Source organism: Salvelinus alpinus, chromosome 25, assembly GCF_045679555.1.
Source record: "Salvelinus alpinus chromosome 25, SLU_Salpinus.1, whole genome shotgun sequence".
NCBI lineage: Eukaryota > Metazoa > Chordata > Actinopteri > Salmoniformes > Salmonidae > Salvelinus > Salvelinus alpinus.
Window position 1 is genome coordinate 21,637,754 of NC_092110.1, and position 23,447 is coordinate 21,661,200.

The window sequence follows — 23,447 nt, forward strand, 5'->3', positions numbered from 1 at the left end:
TTGTTAACTAACATGCACACTTCTTTTCTTTTCTTACTAGCACTGACTTATAGCTAATAGCTACTTTATTGAGCTAAAATGTACCTACTATGACTGAAATACGCTACATGACCAAAAGTATGTGGACACCTGCTCGTCAAACATTCATTAATATGGAGTTTTTACCCCCTATTGTTATAACAGCCTCCACTCTTCTGGGAAGGCGTTCCACATTGCAGCGGGGACTTGCTTCCATTCAGCCACGAGCATTAGTGAGGTCAGGCACTGACGTTGGGCGATTAGGCCTGGCTCGCAGTCGGTGTTCCAATTCGTCCCAAAGGTGTTCGATGGGGTTGAGGTCGGGGTTCTGTGCAGGCCAGTCAAATTCTTCCACAGCGATCTTGACAAACCATTTCTGTATGAACTTTGCTTTGTGCAAGGGGGCATTGTCATGTTGAAACAGGAAAGGGCCTTCCCCAAACTTTTGGCACAAAGTTGGAAGCACAGAATCATCTAGAATGTCATTGTATGCTGTAACGTTAAGATTTCCCTTCTCTGGAACTAAGGGGCCTAGCCCGAACCATGAAAAATATTCCCAGACCATTATTCCTCCTCCACCAAACTTTATGCATTGGGACAGGAGGCATTCTCCTGGCATCCACCAAATCCAGATTCGTTCATTGAACTGCCAGATAGTGAAGAGTGATTCATCAATCCAGAGAACACGTTTCCACTGCTCCAGAGTCCAATGGCGGCGAGCTTTACACCACTCCAGCCAACGCTTGGCGATCTTAGGATTGTGTGCTGCTCGGCCCTATCAGCCCATTTCATGAAGCTCCCGACAAACAGTGCTTCCAGAGGCAGTATGGAACTCGGTAGTGAGTGTTGCAACCAAAGACAGATAATGTAAGGTAGTAAAACTGTCAATTAACAGGAGGCATGCGCACTAGGCTAGGAAATGGGCACGTACTGTTCGATGACCCAGGCCTCAGACGACCTCTAACTCTGAGCTACTGTTGGGCTCAGTAAATTAACAACCTCCTACGTGTAGTGACTGAATACCACCAGTAGCGCAGCAGCCACTGCATGTGTGCAATGTGTAACTTCAACTTCCTGTGTAGCTACCTTTAAAGCCCCATACTGTGATGTTAACGGCTTCCTTTTTTAAACATTTGGCTGTTGATCCAGGTGACGAGTTGTAAAACCTTTTCAATTTACAGGGACTTTATTTGTATTTATTCACTTGGCAGAATGGTTATGTACGGGTTACGGTACAGTACCTATTTTGTCATGTACTGCATTTTAACAGCTGGAGTCTGTTAGCTCAAACACACATTGAGTTGGGCTGGTGGGCTGCCAGTAACCATCCCAGTCAGCATGCAGCTCCTGACTGTTGTTGTGTTGGACAAGTCAACTGAGGCTGCAGCGTTTTAGACTCGCCAAGTAAGGATCAGTCATCTTGATGGAATGATGAGAGACTTGATCTTTTAAACATATTTCCAGGTCTTGGCCAGTGGAAAACGTGCTTGGTGCAGCAGATAGGATATGGCCTGGTGGTACTATCCCTTAGTGTGCCTGTGAGGACTCAGGGCAGGTTGAGTTAAAGGAGCCCATTGTTTGTTTGAGATGGCCTGCCGGGTGCCTGCTGCTTCTGGAGAAACTCAAATACACTTGGAAAGACAGGATTTATTGATATAGTTAAAAGTCCGATGCCTTGTTTTACAGTACCATTCTTAATAACAAGACAGTAAAATAAGACGATTTACATTGAATCAGTATTTTTCTATTGGTGCTTTAAACAACAGTTTGTTTGTTCCTTTCTCACTAACAATATAAAAATTTTATGTTAAACATTTAACAGATACATACAAATCTAGGTAGCAATATGAGTAGACTGTTATAAAATGTAAGCCCCTTACAACCATTTTTCAGGGGAAACTAACCACATTGTGTCCATTTGAATGAAACTAAGATGTACAGAGTTATGATTGTGATCTACTGTATGAAATAACTGTCACCTCAGGTTTGGGCCTCTCCCACTGTACTCAGCTAATTCACTGATTTCATCTTGATGCTTGAATAACCAACAGTAGACAGCATAAATATGAGCAGACAGTTTGAAATCTGAAGATTCGCTTTTCCTCCCAATCTGAAACGTGTGTCTAATCCCTAATGGTCCTCCACGGATGGGCCTGTTTGCAAAGATTTCCATTATTTGGAAAATAATAATTTTCCTATGATTGGTTTGATAGCAGTCAACAGTGCAGTTCACCATGATTAGGTTTCAAAGTGCATTTCCTGAGAAGAGATGTTGATTTGATTGGCTGGGGTTCTTGGGGTCTTCAGAACCAGGCTGAGAAGCCGTGTTTTTCCTTCACCACCCAGATGCTGTCGATCACCTTACCATACTGAACGACAAAGAGGCATTCTCCTTTATCACTGAGCCAACAAAACTGAATGAACAGTGCAAAGACTTGTTTTTTTCCCCATGAAGTGTATTACATATCAGTAAGAGATTGGAGAAGATCATCCACTTCATAGTTATAGAACTGAGGACTTCCCTCTCTGCTCACCTGGTCATCGGAGACCTGTTCCAGGTACAGGTGGGTGGTGTTGTGCACCTGCATGCGGGTGTATCCATAATCTGTACTGCGGAAGGCACTCCAGTCCCTCGGATTAGGGACGAACGGATCATGATTCTCACGGCAGCCCTGAAAAGACCAGATATGTACAAGCCATCCTACAGTGCCAAGTGAAAGTCTAAACACCCCTTGCACAGTTCAGATTTTGCTGACTTGAAGTGAAAAAAAAAGGAGATTACATAACATGTTCTTCCCCCTAAAGAACATTTTCTACAGTAAAACCAAATTGTCCAGCAGGGTTAGGTATTTAGAACGTTCTCCTCTAACTTTTTACCTGGGCTTTGCTACTTTCATCTTTATTTTGATCATGACAAACCCAGTCCCTCCCGGTGACAAGCATACCCATAACATGATGCTGCCTCCACAATACCTGAAAATACAGAGGGTTTCACTCTAATATGTTATATTGCATTTAGCCTCTACAGGATCGGTGTGAGCTAACATATGCTAATCATATTAGCCTGAGGTAGTAAGTAACAAAAAAATTCCCAGGACAGACATATCTGATATGGGCAGAAAGCTTAAATTCTTGTTAATCTAACTGTACTGTCCAATTAACAGTAGCTATTAGTGAAAGAATACTATGCTATTGTTTGAGAAGAGTGCACAGTTATGAACTTGAAAATGTATTAATAAACCAATTAGGCACATTTGAGCAGTCTTGATACAACATTATGAACAGATATGCAATGGTTCATTGGATGAGTCTAAGACTTTGCACATGCCCTGCTGCCATCTAGTGGCCAAAATCTAAATGGCACCTGGGCTGGAATAATACATTATGGCCTCTCTTGCATTTCAAAGATGGTACAAAAAAAACGCTTGTTTTGTTTCTCTTTGTATTATCTTTTACCAGATCTAATGTGTTATATTCTCCTACATTAATTTCACAATTCCACAAACTCCAAAGTATTTATTTTCAAATGGTATCAAGAATATGTATATCCTTGCTTCAGATCCTGAGCTACAGGCAGTTAGATTTGGGTATGTCATTTTAGGTGAAAACTGGAAAAAAAAAGGATCCGATCCTTTTAACCCAAACCTGAAGGTTTTAAATTTAGGCCAAAAAGTTATTGGAATCATTTCTTATCCTCCCCTGATCTATTCCTGTTTAAAAATGTTTCCCAGACATGCTTTTAATGCTCATTGGTGGCTTTGCTGTTGAATTGTTAGACATTCACTAACCAAGGGAACTTAGACACAATAACTAAAATCATGAGAACCACTACTTTTGCAAACAGATAGACCTCATTCAACAAATATGATTTTGTATGAAAATATTTTCTCCTAAACTTATTTAGATGTACCTCAGCAAGGGGTGTGAAGACCTTTGCAATTAAGACTTGTTATTTGAGAAAAAGTATTTTACTTGGAAAATGTGGAGGTTGTGTAGATCAGTGAAAAAAATCTAAAAATAAATTTTAGGTAGCAAAATATTAAAACTGCAAGGCTGTGTAGACTTTCACTAAGCACTGTATGCTACTTCACAGTCCTTTGATAGTCTATAGTGTCCTGTTTTCAAACAAAGGTTCATGTTGTTTGTGGAGAGCCACATGCCTCCCTAAAGCTCATTCTCAGGCATCTGACATTTGGAACAGGACTGAGGCTCTGGTGCGGTCCTGACACCACTTTGATATGGGGGATAACCAACTCATGTGTGGTTGGATGACCAAGAGTGTCCTGCTTTGTTGACTGCATTTATACACCACAGCACACCACCCATTGACTGAAAAGGGAGAGGTCAAAGCAGTGGTCTACTTACAGCAGAGCCTGTGATGATATGTACTGGGGCTTTGGGGTTTACATAAGGCTGTTCGATGCTCCCATTGAAGACCTGGAAGAGGAACATTAATAAAGGCTCTTCAGTCTGACAAAACACTGATGACATGGAGAGTGTGTGATGTAGTGATTATTCACATGGGAACTGACCTTGTAGCCATAGACAGGCCACAACCTCTCATATGTGTGTTCATGGGCCCACAGCTCCAGGTCCACTCCTGGAAGAAGATGTCGCATTAGTTGATATGACAATTTTGATACAGTACTTACCTACTATAAGCCTGGGCAATATACATATAGCATGATTTTCAATACAAATACCACAGCCTTGACATTCCACATTTTGTTGTTACATCCTGATTAAAAAAATAATAATTACAATGTCCCATAATGTCAATGGAATTATGTTAAGGTGTTATGTAACCAATGCCTCTTTCCACTCATCAAATTGCAGGTGCACAGTCTGTATAATGTCAAAGTGTAATTACGTTTTTAGAAAGGTCCACAAATGTCAAATGAAAAGCCTTGAGTCAATAATAATTCAACCTCTTTCTTATTTTATGGCAAGCCTAAATCAATTCAGGATTAAAAATGTACTTAAGTCACATACAGTAAGTTGCATAGAGTGTGCAATAACATGACTACCTCATCTCTGTACCCCATACATATAATTATCTGTAAGGTCACTCAGTCAAGCAGTACATTTCAAACACAGATTGAGCCACAAAGACCATTGAGGTTTTCCAATGCCTCGCAAAAAAGGAAACCTGGTAGATGGGTAAACATTTTAAAAACAGACATTGAATATACTTTTGAGCGTGGTGAAGCAATTAATTATACTTTGGATGGTGCATCAATACACCCAGTCACGACAAAGATACAGGAGTCCTCCCTAATTAATTTGCCGGAGAGGAAGGAAACCACTTAGGGATTTCACCTTGAGGTCAAGGGTGACTTTAAAACAGTTAGATTTTAATGGCTGTGATAGGAGAAAACTGAGGATGGATCAACATTGTAGTTACTCCACAAAACTAACATAATTGACAGAGTGAAAGGAAACCTGTATAGAATCAATTATTTTATTAAAACATGCATCCTGGTCACAACAAGGCACTAAAGAAAATGTGGCAAAGCAATTCCCTTTTTGTCCTGAATACAAACTGTTATGTTTTGGGCAAATCCAATACATTACCGAGTACCACTCTATATGTTCAAGCATAGTGGTGGCTGCATCATGTTATGGGTATGCTTGTAATTGTTAAGGACTGGGGAGTTGTTCCAGGTTAAAAAAAATGTTTACTGAAAAGAGCTAAGGACAGGCAAAAATCCTACAAGAAAAGTAGACTGAACCAGGTTTCCACCAGACACGGGGAGATGAATTCACCTTTCAGCAGGAAAATAACCTAAAACAAGGCCAAATCTAAACTGGAGTTGCTTACCAAGACAGTGAAGATTCCTGAGTTACAGTTGACTTAAATCTGCTTGAAAAATCTATAGCAACACCTGAAAATGGTTGTCTAGCAATGACCAACAAATCAAATCAAAGTGTATTTGTCACCTGTGCCGAATACAACAGGTGTAGGTAGACCTTACAGTGAAATGCTTACTTACAGGCTCTAACCAACAAAGCAATTTTTAAGTTAAAAAAAGGTATTAGGTGAACAATAGATAAGTAAAGAAATAAAAACAACAGTAAAGAAGACAGTGAAAAATAACAGTAGCGAGGCTATATACAGTAGCGAGGCTAAAACAGTAGCCAGGCTATATACAGGCACCAGTTAGTCGGGCTGATTGAGGTAGTATGTACATGTAGGCATGGTTAAAGTGACTACGCATATATGATAAACAAATAGTAGCAGTAGCGTAAAAGAGGAGTTGGCGGGTGGTGGGTGGCAGGACACAATGCAGATAGTCCGGTTAGCCAATGTGCAGGGGCACCGGTTAGATAATGGGGGCGTGCTCGATCCTCCTTTTCCTGTAGTCCACAATCATCTCCTTAGTCTTGTATACGTTGAGGGATAGGTTGTTATTCTGGCACCACCTGGCCAGGTCTCTGACCTCCTTCCTATAGGCTGTCTCGTCGTTGTCGGTGATCAGGCCTACCACTGTTGTGTCGTCTGCAAAATTAATGATGGTGTTGGAGTCGTGCCTGGCCATGCAATCGTGGGTGAACAGGGATTATAGGAGGGGACAGAGCATGCACCCCTGAGGGGCTCCAGTGTTGAGGATCAGCGTGGCAGATGTGTTGCTACCTACCCTCACCACCTGGTGGCTGCCCGTCAGGAAGTCCAGGATCCAGTTGCAGAGAGAGGTGTTCAGTCCCAGGATCCTTAGCTTAGTGATGAGTTTTGAGGGTACTATGGTGTTGGTTGGGCGCCCGTAAAACTGCTGCCATTTTTTCAACAACCAATTTGACAGAGCATGAAGCAAAAAAAAGCACATGTAGAACAATCCAGGTATGGAAAACTCTTAGATACTTGCCCAGAAAAACTCACAGCAGCAATCACTGCCAACGGTGATTCTAACATGCATTGACTCACAGGGTTGAATACTTATCCAATAATACACACACAGTACCAGTCAAATGTTTGGATACACCTACTCATTCAAGGGTTTCTTTAGTTTTACTATTTTCTACATAGTTTTGATGACTTTACTATTGTTCTACTATGAAATAACACATATGGAATCATGTAGTTAACTAAAGTGTTAAATCAAAATATATTTTATATTTGAGATTCTTCAAAGTAGCCACCCTTTGCCCTGATGACAGCTTTGCACACTCCTGGCATTCTCTCAACCAGCTTCACCTGGAATGCTTTTCCAACAGTCTTGAAGGTGAGCACTTGTTGGCTGCTTTTCCTTCACTCTGCGGTCCAACTCATCCCAAACCATCTAAATTGGGTTGAGGTTGGGTGATTGTGGAGGCCAGGTCATCTGATGCACACTCCATCTCTCCTTGGTCAAATAGCCATTACACAACCTGGAGGCGTGTTGGGTCATGGTCTGGTTTAAAAACAAATGATAGTCCCATTAAGCGCCAACCAGATGGGATGGCGTATCGCTGTGCTAGCCATGCTGGTTAAGTGTGCCTTGAATGCTATTTAAAATCACAAACAATGTCACCAGCAAAGCATCCCCACACCAATACACCTCCAAAGGACAGATTTCCACCAGTCTAATCTCCATTGCTTGTGTTTCTTTGCCCAAGCAAGTCTCTTCTTATTGGTGTCCTTTAGTAGTGGTTTCTTTGCAGCAATTCAAACATGAAGGCTTGAGTCACTGAACAGTTGATGTCGAGATGTTTCTTACTTGAACTCTGTGAAGCATTTATTTGGGCTGTAAGTTGAGGTGCAGCTAACTAATGAACTTATCTCTGCAGCAGAGGAAACTCTGGGTCTTCCTCTCCTGTGGCGGTCGTCATGAGAGCCAGTTTTATCATAGATTGATGGTTTTTGCGACTGCACTTGAAGAAACTTTCAAAGTTCTTGAAATTGTCCGGATTGACTGACCGTGTTTTAAAGTAATGATGGACTGTCATTTCTCTTTGCTTATTTGAGCTGTTCTTGGTCTTTTACCAAATAGGGCTATCTTCTGTATACCAACCCTACCTTGTCACAATACAACTGATTGGCTCAAAGAAATTCCACAAATGAACTTTTAACCATGCACACCTGTTCATTTAAATGCATTCCAGGCATTCCAGGTGACTCCCTCATGAAGCTAGTTGAGAGAATACCAAGAGTGTGGGAAGCTGTCATCAAGGCAAAGGGTGGCTACTTTCAAGAATCTCAAATACATTTTGATTTGTTTAACACGTTTTTGGTACAGAAATGGTATGAAAATCTGGATACCACCCAAGCCTATCTACAAAGACTATGGACAGCAACACAAAGGACTAGGAGCAACTGCGGGATCCTCAGGCCTTTTCATTGTATTATACAATATAGCCATGAAAAGGTGCATTATGACCATTTTAATTAATGAACCCCATAGAACATACCTCACATGTTTTACCTATTTACTCACGTTTGCTATTCAAAGAGCACTAAGTATAAGAGTTCCACTCAAGAAACACAACCAACAAGCGAGAGAAATGTAACATTGAAAAACATTTGGATAATGGTCTGCTGTTGTAATAAAGGAAACGTTTTTGGATTACTCTGTTCAAGCCGAGTGCTGGGACGTTAGTCTGTCTGAGAGGACAGATTTGTGACGGTAACAACTATTAGAGCACAGTTCTGTTGTGTAAAATGGAGACCATACCGTATAGATACAATAGATCCTCCAGACCTGGCGCTGGCGGTTTTGTGTCATTCCGTCCGAGGCGGACCTGAAACAGAGCAGAGACACAGAGCATGCTGGGATTAGGATCAGAAACGTCATCGGATATCACCCTCATGTCCATGCCAGGCTGTCACTCCTTACCCATGCCAAGTGCTGAATGCAACAGGTCTGAATGGAAACTGTGCTTCAGGGCTAATGTGGACTAGCCAGATGCCTCAGACGTTGACAGTTTTAGTCAGACACGGCAATTCATGTCTCCAGCAACGGAGCAGAAAACAAATCCTGTAAATGCTTGTATTTAACATAGAATAGTTCTCTGGGACACAGCCTAGCTGTTCTTCACACATCTATCAATGCTATGTCAAGTAAATCAGGGCCAAGTGTTATAAAGCGTATTAAAAGAGTGATAGAGCCTACTTGGTCAGAAAATAACAGCAATCAACATGTAATGAGTAAATAGTTGCACTGAGGGGGAGCAGGGAGTTACTTCTGCTTGTAAAACTTCACTTATGATCAGTACAGAGGATGTTTGGCCAGTTGCTCAGATTTGGTCAGAGACTCTAAAACCCCTGTACATATTAACACTAGTTGCTGTGGAAGTTCACTTGCTGAAAGCAAATTGTCAATTAATTCTTACATCCAAGAATACCATTCAATTTCACAACTAATACAGAGGGTATAATCATCCATCCATGTAATTGACCCCCCTCTCTCTCTAATCAGTGAGGTGTTTTGTGCCGTATATACATAGCTCTCAAACTGGGTGCAGTCGTCTTTGTCGTTGTTAGAGCAGTACATGGGTCTGTGTCCCATAGTGATGATCCAGGGGCGCTCTGCTCGGTTCTCTGGCTTGTTGGCCTCCTGAGAGAGGATCAGACAAGAGAATGAGTCACATCGCTGTGTGTGTGCACATGCACGTGTGTGTGGGCGCACATGTGTGTGTTTGTACTGTTTAGGACACCAAAGTTTATTACTCAAGAAATACTACTAAAAAGGGCATTACTGTCACTGCCAGGTTCAGTTGTCCAGAGATGCGACAAATGGCTTCACTAATACTGGCACTGTAAATGAAGTACCTTACCTCAAGGTCATTTTTAAGCCACTCGTACTGCTTGAAGATGAGGTCCACACCATAATCAAGAAAGAAGTAAATCTCAGTGGAGAGAGAAATGATATGGGCTGATCCTACATTCCAGCTGAGGACAGAGCATACAAACGATCAAAAGCCTTGACCATCCAAAGTAAACAAACTACTGATACGGACACATACTTAGTCTATAGTGAAAGACTTTCCCCAAAGGAACATTTGCAAAGGAGCATGTGAAGGATGCAAATTTAACTAACTTGCATTATGTAATAGGCTACATGGCATGCATATTACCTTTTGATACATTGCACAAACAAAGAAAATAGTGCTGTGTCATCACTGCTATTTTACGGTACAATCTCTCAAACATTACTAGCTATCTTTTTTTCCAATGGAAGGGATGTGGGTAGTGACCGTGAGAGCCCTATGATTGCACGTTAGCTGGCAGAGTGGGGGACCAGGAGAGAGCCATTCTGTATGTGGCTAGCTCACAGCTAAATTGGACAAGATTTAGTGCAGGGATGGGCAACTTTAATCGGGGTGGGGGACAAAGAATCTGAGCTCATCAAGGGGGGCCGCAGTGGCTTGCGGGTCGGCGTAGCCATAGTCTTTGCGGATCCTTAGCAACATTTATGTCCCTCATGTCCATGTCTGTCTCCTCAGGCATCACCCCAGTCCTGCGTGCTGTGCAGGTGCTGGAAAGAAGGGGCCTCATCCCTTCTTTAGCCTGAGCCAGGGGAGTGAGGGGCAGGTCTGTGGTCTAGGAGGTTTTATCTTACTGCCTCAGAGAATGGCCTGTGTGTTATGAGCCTGCCACAGATCGGATGTATGGCTCCTTTGTGCAGTCGGCCCTTTCACTCAGACTGAACCAAAGTGTTCCAAAGGGGATGCTAGTTAGAGCTCCCCTCTCTTCGGCCAAATCATTTTGGGGTGAGTTTACTTTCATCAATGACCACTTCTATACAGTAGAGGGTAAATGTGTGTGTGGTAGATGCTCCCTTACCTGTACCATAGACTCTCAGTCTGTCCTGGCATGCTGAAGCGGTTCCTGTAGTTGGAGAAGTTGCTGTGAAAACAGAACGGGTTCGGCTAATGAGATGCATGGACTGTAGTGTTCCATCTAGGTGCCTTAAATACCTCAGGTGAGATATTTAGTGCCAGAAACATTAGTTCTATCATCATGTGGTTCCCTTGTCAGTACTCGTAAATGTCACAGGTGTGACAAATTGGTTTTAATTTTCACCAAGCTGGCATTGGCATTGGTTGATTATTTTCCCTTTAAAAAACTCTTATTTTGCTTCCAGGCAGCCGCCCACAGGAACTTGAAGAAACCTGGACACCTGCCTTGGGACTGGGTCACTTTCTGTTTATTAGGTTTGTGTAATTGACTGAAATTATTACTTTGCATTGGTTTGAACAAAAAGTGGATAATTTATTTGGCTAAATGACTTGAATCTGAACTGAAATAAATTGAACTTGATGTATATTGGAAACCTAAAGTGTATTTTTGTAAAACCATGCATTGACAAAGTTAAACTGGAATCAAACAACCCTATTGTCTGGTCTTTCACACCACCTGCTCAACCCAGATCTTAGAACCTGTTCATTTGCACTTTGTGACATAAACAAGGCTAATCTTAGACAGCTATTCAGAATACATACTACAGAAAGATTCATTACACAATGACACTGACATTTTTTGTAGATGCTAGCCAATCGTGGTCGTTACCTCTCCCACCCACCAATCCCATACTCACAATAGCTTTGAGTCACATTCCTCATGGAGATGACCTATCTAGCCAACTTTGACTACAGAAGTAAAGCATCTGCTTTAAACCTGCATGGAATACAGCCATTTATTACACTAGTCCACTGCTACAGACAGGATAGGGTACGACCAGACGGTATTTCCTACAACGCCACCACCTCTACCGCTGGTCATTTATCAATATTATAGTGCCAGAACCACCAGATTGGGACGCACACAGACCGAACCGGTTCCCCTAATGAGACCCAAACCGAGACTTGTGCCTTGGAGAGCACCAGTCGCAGGCGTGCTATCCACCCACCCAAACACGTGCCATTTCCTAAATATTTCAATTGGCCAAACCTGTGTTAACAAGCGGCATGCAAAAAGGAAAAGCCTTTCTAGGAAGACGGTCACTAACGACGGCAGGCCAAGCCAAGAGCTAGCTGTCTTCAGGGGTTTACAGATTTTAATTTCACCAATAAAACTGGGAGCCAATCTTCCTTCCAGTGAAAGCAGTAGGGTCATTCCACAAAATTACTGTCTTTTGCATCCCTTTGATATTTTAAGTAGAAATTGTGCACCAATATTTCATTTTAAAAGCCTGTTAAAGTATATTAAATAAAGTGCCCTTTAATATACACTGCATGGGGAATAAAATAAATTAGATTTTTTTTTTTTATGAATAAAGACTTGCAAAAGTGTTTTTTATTTCCCTCTGTCAACACTGTAACTTCTGGGAAGATTTTAACCCACTTAACCCCAGCATTTCTCCCTATTTTCATCATTGTAAAGCCCTTGCTACTTTGTTGCTTTGACTAAGTCATTTCTGAAGATGATTATTTATTTCTTGTGATTAGTGATTCATTTACATCTGTCCCTCATTTTAAGGTCAACCCTGTCACGTGAACTCTCGTTTGAATAAAAATAAACATTGAACATGTAGTCAAATCATAGTGTAAAAGCATATTACTTTTTTGGCAATTTACTGGTGTTTTGTGGTGGAAAACTGAGTGGGTCAAGCATAACACATTAACCCTGTTACCCATAGACAGACTAGAAATGTTTTAACAATAAAACATTTTTTTTGTGAAACTTGCATTAAAATGCCCATCCCGGTTGCACACATGGGGATTTATGGCTGATTTAAGATGAAGTCGTCAACCCTGTTACGGTCAACAATGTTACTTTATTTGTCACTTAATAGGCACTTACTATAGTCCTTTTTTTATTTAACCTCTTGAGATGGGAAAAAACATTTTTTATTAAGTTGAATATATGCTCTTTATGGCAGGATGTTAAAATTAGGTGAAATCCAAAGGTTTTTTAAACCAACTTATACTTCTCAAAAGGCACCGAATTGGTGGAACGACCCAGTAAGGTATGTGGTGAAGTGATGGGGGAGTCTGATAGCTCTCCTGGCTTATGTAAGAGGCAGACAGGGACAGAGCGGCCCACCTGACTGAGTATGGTTGCTGGAGGTCAGATGACAGGGCTAATGCAAAGTTAGGTAACCAGAGACAGTTCTGGTCAGAGATTAAAAGGAAAGATCAGGATCATAGAGAATCTCTAGTTAATGGGATAAGTTGACCTTGGGGTCAAGATTACATGGTCAAATTCAAAGCTACGATAATAACTCAATAACTGAACGGTCTGTTACAATTGACCAGTCCACCATTTGCAACAGAGATTCTGACATAATCCTTTTAATGCTGTAACATACTTAATCACAAACAATTCTGGGTCGTTGAGAAAGGAAGCCACAGTATGTCCAGCAGTATGCAGAACTGGGAGACGCTGTGAGCAGCAGCACGTCTGAGTCAAAGCCACTTAGTCTGGAGCACAGTCATGGGTTAATTCCCCCATCTTGTGGTGGCTAGGCAGGGAAGCAGCTGACTGTTTGTTGGATGGACACGAGACGCAAGGTCTCCTTATGGGCGGACACCTCTTACCTCATACATAAAACAATATACATTTTAGGAGACCCTGGACAATGGAAATAGAACAGGGGTAATAAAAGCACTTCTATTTGGTCCAGTAATATATGGACTTGTTTTGGTATACTGAATGATATATGTGCATGTCTAAAGGGGAATTATTACAACTTCCTAAAACAGTCGCTCAGAAGTGTTTATTTTTTTCTCCTCTACACAGTGGAAAATTTGATCAGCTCAATTGAAAATGCTTATTTGTGTCATTAATTTACATTGTGTCCCCGCATTGCCCCCACCCTCTTCAACGCTGCTGCTACTCTGTTATTATCTATGCAGTCACTTTAATAGCTCTACCTACATGTACATAATTACCTCAATTAGCTCGACACCGGTGCCCCCGCGCACATTGACTCTGTACTGGTACCCCCTGTATATAGCCACGCTATTGTTATTTACTGCTGCTCCTTAATTATTTGTTATTCTTATCTCTTACTTTTTAAGGGATTTTCTTAACTGCATTGTTGGTTAAGGGCATGTAAGTAAGCACTTCACTGTAAGGTCTACCTACACCTGTTGTATTCGGCGCATGTGACAAATACAATCAGTCATAGTTTGTAACTAGAAAGGCTGTTTCCCTTGTGTGATTTATTTTCCCCTAAAATAATATCAAGATACAAATTTGAAGGGAAATGTTCCAGCTTAAACCTTGTCAAATGCAATGTGGATGGACTGATTCATAATCCTAATCAACAGGACTTTCCCCTGCAAGTAAACTGTTTAGAAACCACACATACTAACAAATCAGATCAGCCTTTTCATTTCACTGATGAGTCTGAGCTACAAGATGTCAACCTAATCCTGGCTTTTTGAAACCTTAAAGGAACAATTGCTGTCTGAAAATCAATTCACGTCATGGCTCATTGTTTGAAATGGCAACAGTCACTTCCTATTGCCTCAGATGGGCCATTGAACTATAGATTGTGCGGGGGAACAAAGGCGCTCTTGACTGGGGCCTTAGCATCTCATGTGGACATGCTGGCCTCATGCAGCTGGAATGCTGAGGACTCGTGGTCAGCCCGGCTCACTTGCTTTTATCAGGGGTGAAAGTAAACCAGTACGGTCCCGTACCGAGTCCTGGCAAAATAAATATTGAGGGTACGGTGTACCGATAAAATATGGGCCTATTACAATAACTAAAATGTAAAGAAAACTGTAGGCTTTTAAAACATTATTTATCTTGATGTCAGCTGCATGAAAAATGAGTGAAATCCCTTGAAAACGGGTGGTATACAGTAAACCCTACAATGCTGTGTGGCTCCAGGAGAACACTGACATTTTTCCAAGGCAGAGATGAATGGCCGAGACTGACGCACGCAGACAGCAGTAGACTCATCAATTCAGTCAAAAAATGTAGGCATAATGATAATCACTGAAATTTGCTTTACATTCATCAAATGGCAGGTGCAAATAGCTGGAATTAATTTGTGAGTGTGAGAACGTGCGCAGGTATCCTACATGAGCCTTTGATTATTTGACAATCAGATGAAAACACCCTGAATGGTTGTGTTTATGCCACATTAAAAAGGTAATACATTTTTGTTAAGTTAAATGACAAATCTTTACTACTAGGCCCACAGAGATTCTATATGTAATGTAAAAAAAAAAGTGTGTGCACGTGCTTAGTAGATCCCGTACAGGGAATAAATTACATCTACTTTCACCGCTGCTTTTACTGGGGTAAGAAAATATAAATAAAAAAGCAGAGGCAACTGCTGAAAATGTTGGTTCTTAAATATTATATACTTTTTATCTAAACAATAGAAAACATACACATACAAACGACAACATCATACGAACATCATCTACATCACACACTGTCCAAACCCACTAGCACACACCCCCATCGCTAGCGCCCGCATCACTTTCCGCAACATGGCCTGAAACTGCACCATTTTGTTTCTCTCCGTAGCCCACGCACTTTCAATATTTAAGTAATAAATCATTTGATTGGTTCTGACAAGCACCACTGAACAAAACAGTGTTATCTGATTGAGGGGGACAGTAGGCTTTAGGCTATGTTATCCAAGGTTGGAGGGTAGTGCTTTTTAATATCAGGTTCTGATGTCAGGTGACAAGGCCAAGAAAAACAGGCTACTGTTAGCAGTTCTTCAAAGTAGCCACCCTTTGCCTTGATGACAGCTTCGCACAGTCTTGGCATTCTCTCAACCAGCTTCACCTGTAATGCTTTCCCAACAGTCTTGAAGGAGTTCCCATATATGCTGAGCACTTGTTGGCTGCTTTTCCTTCACTCTGCGGTCCAACTTATCCCAAACCATCTCAATTGGGTTGAGGTCAGGTGATTGTGGAGGCCAGGTCATCTGATGCAGCACTCCATCACTCTTATTCTTGGCCAAATAGCCCTTACAAAGCCTGGAGGTGTGTTGGGCCATTGTCCTGTTGAAAAACAAATGATAGTCCCACTAAGCGCAAACCAGATGGGATGGCATATGGCTGCAGAATGCTGTGGTAGCCATGCTGGTTAAGTGTGCCTAGAATTCTAAATAAACTACAGTGTCACCAGAAAAGCACCCCCATACCATCACACCTCCTCCTCCATGCTTCACGGTTTGAACCACACATGCGGAGATCATCCGTTCACCTACTCTGCGTCTCACAAAAACACAGCGGTTGGAACCAAAAATCTCAAATTTGAACTCATCAGACCAAAGGACAGATATCCAGCGGTCTAATGTCCATTGCTCGTGCCTCTTGGCCTAAGCAAGTCTCTTCTTATTATTGGTGTCCTTTAGTAGTGGTTTCTTTGCAGCAATTCGACCATAAAGGCCTGATTCACGCAGTCTCCTCTGAACAATTGATGTTGAGATGTGTCTGTTACATGAACTCTGTGAAGCATTTATTTGCACTGGTAACTCTAGTTCAAATTTGAGATTTTTGGTTCCAACCGCTGTGTTTTTGTGAGACGCAGAGTAGGTGAACGGATGATCTCCGCATGTGTGGTTCAAACCGTGAAGCATGGAGGAGGAGGTGTGATGGTATGGGGGTGCTTTTCTGGTGACACTGTAGTTTATTTAGAATTCTAGGCAGGTAACTCTGGGTCTTCCTTTCCTGTGGCGGTCCTCATGAGAGCCAGTTTTATCATAGCACTTAATGGTTTTTGCGACTGCACCTGAAGAAACTTTCAATTTTCCAAATTGACTGACCTTCATGTCTTCAAGTAATGATGAACAGTCATTTATCTTTGCTTATTTTAGCTGTTCTTGCACTAATATGAACTTGGCATTTTACCAAATAGGGCTATATTCTGTATACCACCCCTATCTTGTCACAACACAACTGATTGACTCAAACTCTTTAAGGAAAGAAATTCCACTATTTAACAAGGCACACCTGTTAATTGAAATGCATTCCAGGTGACTACCTCATGAAGCTGGTTGAGAGAATGCCAAGAGTGTGCAAAGCTCTCATCAAGGCAAAGGGTGGCTACTTTGAAGAATTTCAAATATGAAATATATTTATATTTGTTTAACACTTTTGGTTACTACATGATTCCATGTGTTATTTCATAGTTTTGATGTCTTCACTATTATTTTACAATGAAGAAAAACCCTGTAATGAGTAGGTGTGTCCAAACTTTTGACTGGTACTGTATTATCTTTCTCTGCATTGTCGGAAAAGGACCTGTGAGTAAGCATTTAACTGTTAGTCTACACCTGTTGTTTACGAAGCACGTGACAACTACAATTGTATTTGAAACAGACATGCACACACGTTACAGGATATGACACTAAATGGCTGAGCCTGTAAATCCCTGCCCTTTTTATGCAGCCCTCACTGAGCTGATAGCCTAGACCAAGATCCCCACTACTAAAGCTCTGGTATTCACCCCTATAACCAGGGGGCATCAAGGTTGTCCATCAAGGACAGGGTTGTACTGAGCATGATGATAGTGGAGTATTTAAACTAAACTTGGTCAATAATATACAGTAGCCTGTTTTTTCGGAACTGCACAGAAACAACATTACAGACCAGTAGACTTTGTCTGAGAGTCATTGTGTAGTAAATAAACAAAAACAACATTTCAGTGAGTTTCTGTCAGTAGTTTCTGTTGACCTAGATGCAAGATAGGAAACTGATGTCTCAGTCAGTGTTTATTTTGGACAAGGTTTACTTGTTTAGTTATCGGTGGTTCTTGAAACACCTCCAGACCTTAGAAACTGAAATACTTCCCATCTGTTCCAATGGCACAGCGGAGTTGACCAAAGTGTTTTCTATAGTGGAAAAGCTGTGGTTGCTCCACTCGGACCAAAGTGTTTTCTATAGTGGAAAAGCTGTGGTTGCTCCACTCTGACCAAAGTGTTTTCTATAGTGGAAAAGCTGTGGTTGCTCCACTCTGACCAAAGTGTTTTCTATAGTGGAAAAGCTGTGGTTGCTCCACTCTGACCAAAAAGTTGTTTTTCTGAGCTTCTACCCTTGCCTCACAGTACAGTACAGTAGCACATTATGGATATCAAGTCTGGGGAGGACTGGCAGTCTGTCTCACCAATAAGAAATACAGCATGTAGCGAGTATTTTTCCCAAACCCTTTAATAATAGCATTGATTAGATGTGACCTGTACAGAATGCACCAAAATATGTACCAGGAGCAGAAAACATTGGCTAATGGTGAGCAGAAAATAAGCCGACTGCTATCATGTTGACTCACTGTTAATGAAGATTAGAAACTGTTCATAACACTGTCAGTTTTAATCATCAGTTTAAACTAAATGACTGGTGCATGTGTGTGTGTGCATGTGCGTGGGTGTGAAAGAGAGAGAGAAACAGAGAGAAGTAAATAATTAAAGGGGGTCATAAGGTTCTACTCATGACAGACAAGCAGAGAGCAAGAGAGAGAGAGAGAGAGAGGAGTAAATAAGTAAAGGGGGTCATGATAAGGTCCTACTCACTATTCAGCCTCGTGGTTCCCAGGACAGGTCATATAGGGCACGTAGGCAGCTATGGACTGGATCTGACGCATGAACTCATCTCCAATCCTGCCGTTGTCCTGAAACAATTAGATTTAGTCATTTACCACAGCATAACACACAGTTTCAGTGGTAATTAAACCTGATATAATAAGGCTGACAGGATAAAAGTAAAAAGCACATTAAACGATCTAAAGCCAAAGTACTGTAAATCAATTTTCCAGACAGCTTCAGGAATGTGCCATTTGCATACCAAACAAAACCCCAATGAAACTAGAACCATTGATTTCACAACTATTCTAATGGTGGCAATTGAGCTTATGAACACACTGTGGTGGATGGCATGGTAATCTTCTGGTTTTCAGTTGCCATTGCCCTTAATGAGCTTTCAGAAAGAATTTCTATTTATAATATCAAGGAAGCCACAAAACAGAGTTAGACATTCCAGCTCAAACTCAGCATGAATTGCGGCGATTAATTTTTATGGTTGTCTGCTCATAATGTCCAGCATTTTTCTCCATATTTGAGAAAAGTATGAAAGGAACAACATAACCAACATTGCTATTTAATTTTAGGGAAACGGCAGCAGCTGATGTATGCCATTAGTGATTAATAGATGTCATAGTATTTATGAAGGGCACTGTGAGACTGGCCAGTTAGGTTTGGGGAAACATGGCCTCTGTCTACATTAGCTAGTTGTCTCAGCTGAATAGAGCCCTGCTGTTGTACTTCATGGGTTACTTCAGTGTTATGCCCCTAATTCCAGTCTTTCAGCACAGGATTAAGGCATTTCACAGCTATGCAGCTCATTACAGCAGCGTGTCTTAACCATGGCCCAGGCATGATCTGCTGATGAATAGTAATGGGACGCTAGGGATACGACTGAGCAGGGTTAGAGTAGCTCTATCTCATCTGTCATCATGGATCTAGCCAGACACCCAGATGGGCTTAAGAGGTCTAGCCTCATGCTGACATTATCCACTTTCATATCTTACCCTGAGGGTACCATTAACTTTGAGTGTGCCCCCTTATGCCCATAGTTTAACTTCATGAAAATCTCATGAAAAAGTCCTTAAGATAAATGGTATGTGTATCATTCTACCAGCTGACCCGTGATGGACGTTGTAACGTGTGTATGTGCAGGAAACAAAAATATGTAGATATTTTACCTCATGCATGTCATATGCAAAGTCCCCTAGAAAACACAAAACCACATATTGGTCATGCATCACCTCTCCAAAGTGCACTCCATGTTACACCCAAAGTAAAACACAATGTTAAACCACTGTGATTCAAGTTATTATGTAGTTAGGATCAACAATTGTCAATATTGATAAGGTTATTCACTTAAGACAATCAGTTGGGAGTTTAACCACTTACCAACGTGTAGGATGACATCATACATCCCGACCTGGGTCTCCTTTTGCAGTCTGGCCAGAGACTGAGGGTTCTCATTGCCCATGTCCCCATAGATGGCAAACTTGGGACTCCAGCTAGTGCTCTCATTCAGAGCAGTAAAGGAGAACACATCACTCCAGCCAGCCTCACTGCCACAGTGGTACACTGCAGGGAAGAAATCACTCCCCTATAAATACTATGATGATGACAGACCATAGACCGAATGTGACAGGCAACAGACATAGCCTAAATATATCATGCTAGTTCTATTAACATGGAAACCTACCATAAGCAGAGGCAGTTCTCAGATCAGTGAGAGTGACCCTGTGCATGTACATCTTCCTCCCCTCTGATCCTCCATCCACAAACAGAGTAGCTTTGCCCTTGGCTGTCAGCTCAAACAGCCGTCCGCCCCACAGGCCGTACTCTACGGTGCTCTCCTCCGTCTCATTGAATGTGGTCCAGGTGATCTCCATAGAGCCAGGGAACCCTGGGGAGAAAAGCCCCATAGTTATCCAGCCAGATCAGGCTGCTCACCTTGCCCACCTGGAGAGAGTTACTGCCCTGGATACTTACTGAACCACTTACTTAAGCTGGGAGAAACTCGCTCAAATGGCTGATTGTTCAATAGCTCACAGGGCTTGACATTACATTTTTTTACCACTTGTTCAAAAGCTCAAGTCACTTGTCCCCCCCCCAAAAAAAAAGTCTAACACCCTTTTTACATCATTGTATGATGCAAGGAACCACTTTAGAAAATAAAATGAATTACTATCTTTTTTACCATAGAGAATCAGATAAAAATGAAGGCTACACTCTGCCTATTGGCTTCTTTGAGTATTCAAACCTCAAAATACAGCACTGCCCCTTTAAGGCTCTCTTGGGGGATGGTTGGCCACCCTTGGTATCCTATAAAATATTGCAACATTACAATTACAACCAAATAGTTTTTATAACTTTATAAAATAATCACCAGGGCTCGAAATTAAGGGTGTCCTGTTGTCCCTGGGATGATCAAAGATATGTCTGCAGTTCAAAACAGACTCTGGGACAGTTCTGGGACGACAGATGCAAAATTCATACAACCACAGCAGATTACATGTTTTATTTATTTTTAAGTAATGAGGCTGATGCAACAGATTAGACCGTTTAGCTTAAAATGTTGATAAAGTTTTATTTATTCATATTATAAGCTCAACAATGCGCACATGGCTTTAAGTTACGTGCGAATGTTCCAAAATGCAGTTAGTGGGAAAACACTGTTCTCAGAAGTGTACCTCGCGCACGAGCGCTTTCATGTGACATAGATTAAAATATCAGTACAAAATTAAGAAAGAGGGGAGATCTAAAGATGCATCAACCAGGCAGGGTTACTAACATCACTAGGATTATGCCTTTGGCTGCTGGACAATAACATAAAGTTGATTTGAAAACCAACAGAACTTGAGAAAAATGCTGGTTTCAATGGCATATTAAGTGTTTATAAAATAATTTCCTCAACATTTCTATGGTCATATTTTGGTTAGGCTAGGCTACTTTGAAACAAGGTAAGACATGTTTCATAAAATGGCATAAAATGTCCAGGTTTTAAACAATTAAGTTTATGGTTAAATAGCTCCTGCTCAGATTCAAGGTGGGTGATGTGCGGTGCGCAACAGGCACTGCCCTTCACTCTCCGCTCTCTTGATCATTTGATCTGAGAGAACCATGACTCGAGTATGTCGACAGAATCAAGCCTTTAGACCAGGAATTAGCAACTTTGTGTGGGGGACACAAACAAATCTGAATTCATCATGAGGGGCCGCAGTTGCTCGCGTGACTACGTACCACATTCAAACACCGCCCCCCAGGTTAAAGCCTGGACATATATAGAGATTTTTATATTAAAGATGAATGGAAACAGATCAAAGACCTACCTGCATAGGAAATGTGCACCTGCTCAGGCTGTGTCCCAATGGGAGGAACACTAAGCACTAGCAGGGGTGCCAAGCTCAACGCAACGAACACAGCACCAACAACAGACATCTTTGCTCTGTCTGGTCTACTTCTGCACAGTCCTGAAGGGAAAGGAGAGGTGCAATTCACACAGTAGGAAGTGGATACCGGTAGTATACTAATATACTGCTGTGTCTGCAGTCCCATGACTTTTGTTGCCCTCTCATACAATGTCACATGATATCATAAAAAACATGTAGGCTAGTTAAACTCAATAGACTCTGCTTCCCTTAAATGAAACCCAGCCTTTCAGGATACAAATTGTCTCAATTAGGCTACAGAAAACTGTGCCAGATAAATGTTCTTCTACAGTTGTGCTAGTGTACTGCACAGTCAGCCAGTCAGTCAGTGTGTCTCTGATGAGGAAATCAGAATCAGTTGACCAAACTGATGAAACAGCAGCCAAACCTGTGAAGTCAGCAAATACAGTGTGGCAAGGCATGATGAGTCAATAAAGTTGTTTGTGATTGTTGATGTGTGCTCATTTAAAGGACAAGTCATTCACGTTGAGTTAATCTATTCTTGCATTGGCTTTCTAACTGATGAGAACTGTATCACTTTGATTGCCTCCTCCATAAAATTATACAAGCCTTAATATGTTATTAAAAACGTGAACTATGATTCTCTTTTAAAATAGTATTTTAGAGTGAAGCAGTGAAAGACCCAATCTACTATGAGAACAAGATAAACCTAAAAGTTATCGAAAATAGATTATTAATTCTATACTTAAAGCAATTAAGATGTATATTTTGAAATCGAATGCACTAAGCACGTTGAACACTAGGGGTTCGACAACAATAATCCAGTATGCCTATTGTACATTTAGCGCATTTATAAATCCCAATAACGTCCACCAGCAATTTCGGCAATTTGAGCCTGGGGACGAGGTTATTAATGAATCCCCAACAAAGTCTCTGGTCACAGTTCAGGAAAGGAACCGGGGTTTCGTTTGGGTTAAGAAACCAAGCTGAAAAGGATAGCAAAACCAGCCTCATTAGATCAGAATATATGACTTCTTAGAAAGTACATCAACACTGACAGGTAACGTTAGGTGATTGCAGCATTAGCAAGGTAGCTAACTAGTACAGTAGGTTAGTTCGAGGAAGTGTTAGTACAAGCCACGTTATATGTGCTCATCATCTGTAGCTATCCTTCTACATTCTACTGCTGTCCCGAGCTCTTTGTCAGCTGTGCTGCTGCTGTTAACAGCTAACGCGACTAGCAGACAGCAGCAAATGCTAACTGCAATGCTGGATTTACTGGCTGATAACTGTAAAACAGATATGTATCGTGGTAATTGCAGGTGTACAGTAGCTTCCTATAAATTGAAATGCGCAAAATAACCAAACGTGGCAAAAAAACATTAGCTAGACAGACAACGTTGCCCTCACCTTTTCTGGCTACGTCATTATTCAAAATAACAACAATGTGCCCGCAAGGAATTGTGGGTAAAACCAGTTTACCCAGCTTGTGTGTAATCATTACTTCAAATAGTTGCAAAATGTTCTGTTTTGCAACGAAAATGTGTGTTTATGTTGGACAGATTCAGGTAGTTCCCTCCCTGTTTACTGAACCTGTCTAACAGACAACAGTTTGGAGTAATGATTACACTGCTGC

General features: G+C 41.4%; 1 protein-coding gene across 1 annotated transcript; it reads right to left on the reverse strand.

The window, feature by feature from the left end:
- Nucleotides 1-1,650: 1,650 nt before the first annotated feature.
- On the reverse strand, nucleotides 1,651-23,327 carry acp7 (acid phosphatase 7, tartrate resistant (putative)). Its single transcript, XM_071366151.1, has 14 exons — nucleotides 23,222-23,327; nucleotides 21,752-21,892; nucleotides 20,122-20,325; nucleotides 19,818-20,000; nucleotides 19,607-19,632; nucleotides 18,420-18,517; nucleotides 10,778-10,840; nucleotides 9,769-9,883; nucleotides 9,435-9,548; nucleotides 8,667-8,733; nucleotides 4,551-4,618; nucleotides 4,384-4,455; nucleotides 2,553-2,690; nucleotides 1,651-2,387 (listed from the first exon to the last, which is right to left on the reverse strand). Exons 1-14 carry the CDS (start codon nucleotides 23,310-23,312, stop codon nucleotides 2,322-2,324), a joined length of 1,446 nt encoding a protein of 481 aa, XP_071222252.1. The 5' UTR covers nucleotides 23,313-23,327; the 3' UTR covers nucleotides 1,651-2,321.
- Nucleotides 23,328-23,447: the final 120 nt, after the last annotated feature.